Here is a 9,345-nt window from a genome sequence, read left to right as displayed (position 1 = left end):
CATTAACTCAGATCCTGTAGCTGATGTTACTGCATCAAATGCAGAGCATTAAATTCCAAGAGAAAGAAAGTCTGGGAGAGGGGGACAGAGAAGGTAGCCAGGAAGAGGTTGTGGTGCTGGCTGAAGGCTTTCTTGGAAATAAAAGGCGTGATGCAATTTCAGTCATACTGACCCAGCCCATCAGAACTTGCACTTCACACAGTGATCAGTGGACATGAAATGAAGTGTTGTTTATACTTAGAACCTTAATGTGTAATCATTATTTTCACACACTGTGCCTGGCAGAAGATTTTGTTCTGGATAACTTTATTGTAAGCCATATAATTTTGCTTTAGGCCTTACGTGACAGGAAGTTACACAGTTGTAAATACCAACTCTTCATTACTTTATGTAGTTTGGAAAACTTGCAAGATCGTGATATGTTAATTGCACTTAAAAATTAAATACACAGTGAAAGAAAGATACATTTATAAAGATATTCAAAAGGATTTTTAACTTGGATTTGCCTTGCTTGATTACAAAACTTCAAAACCATCTTCCCACCTAAGGTTTACATAGGGCTTTCTCCTTCCCTGGGATTGAACTAGTACAAAGGATTAAACGGCTTAAACAAACGTGAGTAGCACTGAGAAGCACAAGAGCAAAGTCTCGATGTGGCTGGTGGAAACCAGAACACACTATCGTGTGGTTGAGAAAGAAAATATCTAAATCTGTGTGTGGCGAGCAGTGATGGGTGTGACTCAGATGTCCTTCCCGCAGTCGGGGCACAGGATGTCGTCCCTCTCTGTGAGGAAGCCTCGGCCCACCAGGGAGAGGGAGCACTTCTTGCAGTTGAAGCAGTCGTTGTGCCACTGCCGCTCCTCAAAGGAGATGTACTTGGTGCCGCCGAGTCCTGGTAACAGAGAAAAAGACCAGCGATGAGGAGAGGCAGGGAATGCTGCCGGCTAGAATCGGGCGACGGACTGGAAGAGGCATCCTGGTTTGCTCCGTCTTGCGTTTGGACTCTATGAGATGGACAGTAGGAGTTTCTAGTGGGGGATCCACGTGTAAATCAGATACGATGCACAGCCTCGAGGAACTCATAAACATCAGAAGAAACATGCATAAACTGGCTCCAAAACTGTATGATAAATGCTATAATTATAAAGAGCCTATTGTGTGTATTTGATTTTCCCCATCAGAATGAAACTCCGTGACTCAGGGAGCTGATTTCCCTTACTCCTTCACTGGGTGCCTCATGTCTGGTGCCAAATATATCGTGATTTAATGAATGAAGTGCTAAAGAGGGGCAGAAGAGGAAAATGGCCAGGAGAGGCCTCACAAAGCAATGATGGGTGGTTGGGGAGGAGGGGATGACATTCTTACAGAGGGAATATCCTGACACAAGCTACAGAAGCATGAACGTGGGTGATAAGAGTAAGAGCGGGACATTTAGTGAGACTGGTGGAAGAGGGGGCTGCCGAGACAGGAGAGGGCAGATGATGAAGATATGGGGGCACTAGAGGAAGCTATCTTATATTTTAAACTGGCTGCCTATTACAATATAGTTGGTTTGTACTGCCACTGAGTCCCGTGAAATAAAATAGAATAAAATACATGGGGTTCTCTTAGAGTTGTAATCGATTTTGGTGAAATTTGGATCATGAATTTCAACTGCAAAGAGTTCTTTCCAAAACAATGGTTCAGTCTACCATGTTGAAAACAAAGCAACCACACTGACTGCTCCATTTATAATAGTTTGAGGTTTCAGACTAACATGAGAAGTCTGTAATTCACCAACAGTTAGTTCCTTCTGTGACTTAGCTGGCTATGCTGATGCTGGCATTAAATCCTGTCACCTGGGGGAGACCTTAGAGCTAATCCCCCTCAGCTGGTTAGTGACTGGCCTAGGACTTGAACCCAGGTCTTGTAACACAAGTTCTTGTGCTCTTTCTAATGCCACACTACCTCTGCTACTGATGGAGGATGCACTAGAAAGTCTTTCAACTCTCTTTTCCTAAACATCATCGAGCTTTACAAGAAGAGTTACTCTGCATAACCAGTGTGACTAGAGTATGGATTGCCTTTCGTAATCGTAGACTCAGGGCTGAGAAAGACCTACAGAGCCCAGCACCCATGCCCTGGCCCTGAGGCAGAACCAAACCGACGGTTTAGGCCAGTGGGTCTCAAACTTGTCTGCATATTTGAATCATCTGGGAAACTCGTAAAAAATTCTAACGCCCAGGTCATAGCCGATACCAATTAAATCATGACCCAGGCAGCAGTAATTTTTAAAGCTCCCCAGGTGTTTCAAATGCGCAGCCGAGTTTGAAAGCCAGTGGTTTAGGCAACACTTTAACTTGATTTTGGGGCAGGGGCTGCAGAGCGGTTGGAAGATGGTTGATTTTCTTAGCGCTCTGCGTTAAGTGAAAAGCCAAGAAGCTGCTAGGGTGCCCCAGCGTGTCCACCATTCTGTGCTTTCTCCTTTCTCGCACCTCTGGTAAGTCCTGCTCCACTGTAGATTAGGGGCAAGGAGGAGCACTGGCGGGGAGAGGACGAAGAAGATGTTAGTGACAGGAGCTACGCGGGCAGCTGTCTCAGGCGGAAAGCCTCCTTTCAGAAGCTCCACTGTTTCCTAGAAATGCCAGCAAATGGGGCAAGTGATAGAAATGGGAGGCAAAAGCAGCCCCAGGGAGACAAATCCTCCTAAAGGCAAGATGTACACACAGTCAATTCGTGTTATTTGAGGTAGTTATGTTCTATAAAGTCACTGAACACTGAACTAGCAAATTCTGAACCACCGCTGCTAAGAGAAATACAGGCTTAGGTTCCTGCGAGCCTCTGGTCACAAGATATTTGTCAACCAATCGATACATAACCTTGCTTTATGTCTATTTCTGTTTCAAGACACCTTACTTAATATGTATTGTTGACTCAGTAACATTGAGTTTACGGCCAACAGCACCATAACTCCAGCCTGAACGAAGCTCATCTAACATGTATTTTCTCCATAAGGCACATCACAGCCTTCCTGTGCTTAGGAACATAGCACTGGGCTTGGGGGCCATTTTAAACAGCGAAATTGCCAACAAAAAGCACAAAAATGCAAAAAGCATGGCACTGAACAGACTGTGGAAAGGACCCTTGTTCATAATATGAGAGCTGAAACGAGAAGGGCGAGTGTCACTTGGCTCCTCCTCGAGTGGGCACGTACGCATTCACTGCTCTGCGCATGTCTGTGAATGACCACGAACGCCCCAAGAGTACTGACTTGGGAGTTACAAATAAGTGTTAGCGAGTAGGCAAATTTGCAAATATGAACTCTGAATGATGAGGATCAACTGCATTTATGTGTGAATTAAGCATCACTACACATAAAAAGTTGGAAAATATCAACTTCAAATTTATTTATAAAATCATTTAAATTTTGTTAAAGAGAAAAAGAACTAAGTAAGGATCTATTAACCTAAATTCACACTCTTGCACAACTGTGTAGGAATCTGGCTAAAAGTACATTTTAGCTGCACTTTCAAAATTCCTGAACGTTAGTCTCTGCATTTCAGAGAACTGACTCTCCTTTTTTGGAGGAAAGTTTCATTCTGTTTTTCTAGTGTTTTTTGTTTTTTTAGTGCTAAATAATAACTACTATTAACACACATATCTGATACTTTACATTTAAAAGTACTTTTATGTAGATTATATTGCTTTGTAAAGCTTGATTTTATAAACACTTATTTCCACAGAAGTTACTGAGAAAATAGCATTAAAGATTAATATGTTAGGGCAGAAGATTGCATTTTTCCTTCTGAATGATTCCAAGAGAAATCTGGTATATAAACAGCTGGAATTGGATGTCTTAACATAGAAAGACTTCAATACTATGCTTCTCTTCTTTATATTTTAATTTCATTTGGAAACATGAGCCCTGGATACACAGGAGAGGATGATTTTAGTGACCTGGGACTTCCTACATCAGGTGAGTTAGGTGAGTTAGCTGAGTTAGGTGAACTGGGCTCTAGACCTGAGGAAAAAGAGTCAAGGACGAGCACAGAGGGTGTGTAAATGTGTCTGTGTGGTTATAGTTACACGCAAAGCTACCCAGGAACTCCGTTTGGCTGGGCCGCTGTGTTTATACCACGTGTCTGCCATCTACTGTGGATAGGGATCACCCGGTCACCTGAATTCACAGCGCTGGGACTCCACGTCGTGGAACTTTTCCTGTGCCGTTACAGAACCCTCACACATTTCCCTCCGAGCCCAACCAGTGATTTGTGTGGCAACAGGTGGGGAACATTTATAGGACTTCCAGACCAGCCGTCTGCTCTCCACACTGAATTTCTCAGCATGTTTACTAGTTTAGTCCAATGCCTGGTCTGCCAGCCAGCCAGACTGTGGGCTCTCACTTTGCCCAACCCTTTGGGGGATATGAAAGAACCACCTAGAACGTTGCCCTCTGCCTTCATACAGCCATGGCTTGGTGGTAGAAAGGCCTAAGATGCTACGGAGCACCTTTAAGAACACGGTGCCGCTGCTAAGCCTGGAATGCTGGCTTCATTGTGCTGATGTGGTTGTCATATACTTACAGGCTGCAGTCTTGGAGATAATCTGACCGAAAGCAGAAATAACAGACCTCCTGCAACAGGCCCTATAGTTCTTAGTAATCAGGTGAGCTCGAGGGGAAGTCGTTACCTGCTGAAGAGTTCCTGGTGTAACAAGGAGAGGAACGCAGGTAGGCAGAAGAGTCGGCTCTGTTCAGGACCTTACTGAGGCCTAGAGAGTCTAGGTGCATAAACAAATTCACACGCTAAAATCTTACACCTTGTTCAACCTTCAAACGGCTATGTGAACAAGAGCAGATGGCCGTGCACCCAGAGGGAATTCTACAGACACTCACCGCTGATGGGGTTGGTGCACCCAGCACACTTCTTGGCATACAAATCGCAGAAGCAGTTCAGGCAGTAGGCAAACTCGTCTTGGGACGTGAAGCGCTGCCCGGACAGCGGCTTCTTGCAGGCGGTGCACACGAAGCACTCCCTGTGCCAGGGCTGCTCCCGGTAAGTGACTCCCCCGGTGGTGATGGGCTGGAGGAGGCAAGAGCAAGGGTCAGTTTCCCCAGGCAGAGTGGCCTCTGTTCTTAGCACACTTCCTCACGCTCAGCCATCTCCACTGGATGACGCAAGACCCTCATCCAGAAAATGTCCAGTTTATTAAAAGTCACTGAGAAACTGCTCTACAGACTTCACTGTTGCCCCTTCCACATGCTTTCAGTCCACTGCTGCGGACCCCAGCTCTCCCGTTTGTTACACCGGTCCTGGGATGTCTGCTCTCAGCCCTCCCAGGGATGCTGGGGAAGCGAAGGCATGGGTGCGTGGGGCAGTACTGCTTCCTTGCCATGCAGGGAGGGAAAGATGGGAGCCTGTAGCAAGGACAGTCGGATCTGAATCCTGACCCTACTGCTTACCAGCCCTGTGCCTAAGTCACTTGTAAAGAGCTCTGTATCCCGGGGGGTAACCTCTCAAACACCACCTGCAGCTCTCTCTGTTCAGTTACTTGTGGTAGAAGGAGGAGAGACTTAAAAGACACCATGGGGTTGCTGCCTGCTGATGCTGTAGTGAGGGGACGGCATCCTGGAAGGTTTGGGAAAAACAAGCCCAAAGCCTGCCTTCTTACCCTGTCTGCCGTTAGAACACTTGTGAGAAGCCAGATGTAATAGAACTGTCATCAACACCTCAATTTTATCTAGTATTTCTTTCTTGATATTGTTGCTTTTCATATTCATTTAAAAAATGGGTGAAGGACAGAACTGAGTAAGATATCAGAGGAGTCTGGGTGGGTCTCAGTGTGACAGAATGATAGCAATGCAAGATGGAGTAGAAACTCCTCACAGTAGCACTTTCATGCATTTTATTTTTTTTAACACTGCTATATCATCCAGTACGTCCTTTAGTCCTTACATAAAGTATAAAAGTCCTTACGTTAAGACAGATATTATTTTCATTTTACAGGTGAGCAAACTGAGACCCAGAGAAATTAAGTGACTTGCCTGAGAATTAGCTAGAATTAACTAGAATCACAGCTAGTTAATGACAAAGCAGGAACTAGAGTTCAGGACTTCTTTCGATCCTGTACTCTTTTCATTAAACAATAAACCATTAATAATCTTCCTATAAGCTTTCCCCCTAGAAACAGAATTTATGCAAAGTATGTTGGGTGAAGGTATCTCTGTCTGTATAGAAGATGTGTATACGTGAGATGTTTCCTCAGCCTGGAATACACTCCCTCATCCCCCTCCATCTGGATTCCATATCCCCCATCCCACTCCACATCACCTAGCTAGCTCAGATGTGCCTCAGCATGGCTGTTACTTTCTTAGAGAGTCCTTCCCTGACACTAGCCTTGCCCCTGGCCCCTCAGATGAGTTCAGGTCCTTCCTCCCGGTATACTGTTAAGACTCTGTTCTCCTCCAAAGCACGCGTCGGTAAGTACCTGAAAGTCTCACACTGGAGTGCATTTCCACCCAGTACCCCAGAGCGCCCACTCCCCGGTGGGAAGAATGGAAGTTTCTGGCATGAGGGCTTTCTTGTGCACTAATGAACACACACACAAAGGCGTGTGTCCCAGGAGGATGTGTCACTTATGTTTGTGCAACTGAAAAGGACAATGAGGTGAGGGAGAAAACAGGAAGAAAAAGCAACTAAAATGAACTTTCCTTCCGTCTCGATGAGAAAAACAAAACAAAAGGGAAGTGAGCAGAGAAGAGGATTCCTGACATAAACACAGGAATGAGAGTGCCGTCCAAGGACGAAGGGATCCACGGTAGATAAACAGGGGAAATAGAGAGAAACGGAATTTAAAAGAGTAAATGTTGGGGCCAGCCTGGTGGTGCAAGCAGTTAAATGTGCACGCTCTGCTGCGGTGGCCCGGGGTTCGCAGGTTTGGATCCTGGGTGCGCACCAACGCACTGCTTGTTAAGCCATGCTGTGGCAGCATCCCATATAAAGTAGAGGAAGATGGCCATGGATGTTAGCTCAGCGCCAATCTTCCTCAAGGAAAAAAAAAGGGGAGGATTGGCATCAGATGTTAGCGCAGGGCTAGTCCTCCTCACAAAAAAATAAAAAATAAAAGAATAAATGTAAATAAAATGGAAATGAGACAGAAGGAAACAAGAGAGAAAGGCTGGAGGAAGATCAGCACACGCTGCCCTTTGAAAAGGTGCAGGCGAGGTGGGCATTCCAGCCAGGGCCGAGCAGGCGCAGGCAGGGCCCCGGGGTGAGACGGCGGGGTCAATAAAGGGCGGGAGGCAGACAGTCTCACTAAGTCCTCACCTGGCACCGCCCAGGGCAAAGTCGGCGGCTCCAGTCCAAACAGTGCTGAGACTGTGTGTGTAAGAGAAGTCACACTCTGAAGGGCACGGACGTGGGGGTGGACAGGGTGGGCAAGGAGACAGGGCTTCCTGTAGATGTGGCTTCCTTTTGTCCTCTAACTACCAGAGCCATGACAGGACAGCACATTGGTGACTGGGGCAGTGTGATGCCTGGTCTGTCCCCTATCCACGGCTGACCTTTTCCCTTTCCTTTTCTTCCCACATCCTCCTTCCCTCTCACTAAGTTTAGCAGTTGGTTTCTTGTTTATTCAAGGAGAGCAGTGTAACAAAGACAGCTTCGGGATGGTCAATTCTCCTTCCCTTTGGCATCAAGTCACATATTTGGAAATGTTCTAGAAGACAGAAGGGATAAAGGATTTTTGTCTCAGATCACAACAAGCTCACGTCTTTGAAAGAAGGACTGGAACAGAGGTCCAATGGGTAAAATATACAGCAGTACGTCAGAACTATGGAACGTGAGGCAGGACAGACCTAACTACCTCGCCCTTCAAGCATTAAGGTGTACTCACTTTCGGAAAGGGAGAACTGACCAACAGCGGCCATGGAGGCAAACTGACTAGAAAGTGCGAGGTCCAGGGAGAGGAAGAGATACCTTTTTGCACTGAACACACTGCAGGGCATACTGTTTCTCATAGCAGGGCACGCAGAAATTCTGACTGTCCTTTGGGATGAAGCTCTTGGTTCCAATTGGCTGTTGGCAGCGATGGCAGATGAAGCAGGTCTCGTGCCAGCTGCTGCCCTTGTACTCCATCTTGCGGGTACCTGCCGCGAGAGTCAAGAAGGAAAGAGCAGAGTTGTCAAAGGACTGGCTTGGAGGCCCAGCAATCTGTGTTAAGAACCTGCCACCATCTCATTTTGTGACCGTGGCGAGTGGCTGTAGCTCTGGAAGGCTCACCTCTCAATGGGAGTAATTTCTGCTGGAGGGCAGGGGCTCTGTCTTTTGGTTCATTATTAGACCCCCAACTCCTGGAACAATATCTGTACATACTCAATATTTATTTGTTGGACAGTGTGGTTATGAACATTAAATGAAAAAAATATTTGTCTCTCTCAGCATCATAAAATATAAAGAAAAATCTAGCACAGCTCAGACTAATCCTCACCGAGTGTGGACTTTGGGGCAGAGGGACCTGTTGACAAACAGCCCTCTGCTTCTCAATGGGATGGAAATGAACCGAGAGTCTCGAGCCTGACTCAGTAAGGAGCCTCCACGTCACTCGCTTCATGCACCAAGCTGTGGCCTACCTGCTGTGCTAAGTGCTATCGTGAAATCCACAAGTGTTATCTGGACATCCCAGTTAGTAATTTCCCATTGCAACAGCCTACTTCCTTCTGAACGACTATTATCATTTGATACATCTACATTATTTCCTCGAGTAGATTACCAAGTCCTGGAGAACTGAAAGCCTTTTGGTTTACTCCCACCCTAACCCCACCCAGCATGATTGACAGGGAATGCTCAGGATTTGTTGATTGATGTTTTTCCCATACTTTACACACACACACAAAAAGCACGGATATTTATAGAAAGAGATGGTTCAGAAAGATAAGTAAGCGAGCACCCTTTGTATGAGGCAGAAGTGAAGGATTTGGGGAAAAGGAGCAAAGTGTTCCAAATACCCGGGCTAGCTGAGGCAGCAGCACATTAGGCAGGGCCCGCGGGCACGTCTGGACTACGGCCTGCTTTACAACTGAAGTGTCATTGGAATGCAGCGCCACCCACTCACTGCCATCGTCTACACTGCACTGCTTTCCCGCTACAAGGGCAGAGTTGAGTAGTTGCAACAGAGAATGGATGACCTGCAAGGCCTAAAACATTTATTTGGTTTTATATGGAAAAATTTTGCCAGCCCCTGGGCTCAATTAAAGGATGGGGACTGTAGAATGATGGGCACACAAGTGAGACTTCAACTGAGAGTCTGGGAATGAGGGGAGATTCGGTGGAAAGCAGGATGGCTGGCTTTGGAACCAGGGGGCAGCAT

General features: G+C 46.3%; 1 protein-coding gene across 4 annotated transcripts in view; it reads right to left on the bottom strand.

Moving 5' to 3' along the window:
* Positions 1–289: 289 nt before the first annotated feature.
* The window catches only part of FHL2 (four and a half LIM domains 2), a 66,225-nt gene continuing 57,169 nt past the window's right edge, over positions 290–9,345 (bottom strand). For all 4 annotated transcript variants that reach the window (XM_058534370.1, XM_058534372.1, XM_058534369.1 and 1 more), the window contains 3 exons: positions 7,956–8,125; positions 4,874–5,060; positions 290–892 (listed from right to left, as the gene is read on the bottom strand). In XM_058534370.1, coding sequence (XP_058390353.1) covers positions 741–892; positions 4,874–5,060; positions 7,956–8,125 — 509 coding nt within the window. In that variant the 3' untranslated portion in view covers positions 290–740. The remainder of the gene's footprint in view (positions 893–4,873; positions 5,061–7,955; positions 8,126–9,345) is intronic.

The sequence above is a fragment of the Diceros bicornis genome, chromosome 40 (assembly GCF_020826845.1).
Source record: "Diceros bicornis minor isolate mBicDic1 chromosome 40, mDicBic1.mat.cur, whole genome shotgun sequence".
Taxonomy (NCBI): domain Eukaryota; kingdom Metazoa; phylum Chordata; class Mammalia; order Perissodactyla; family Rhinocerotidae; genus Diceros; species Diceros bicornis.
This window is presented reverse-complemented; position numbering and strand designations above follow the sequence as displayed.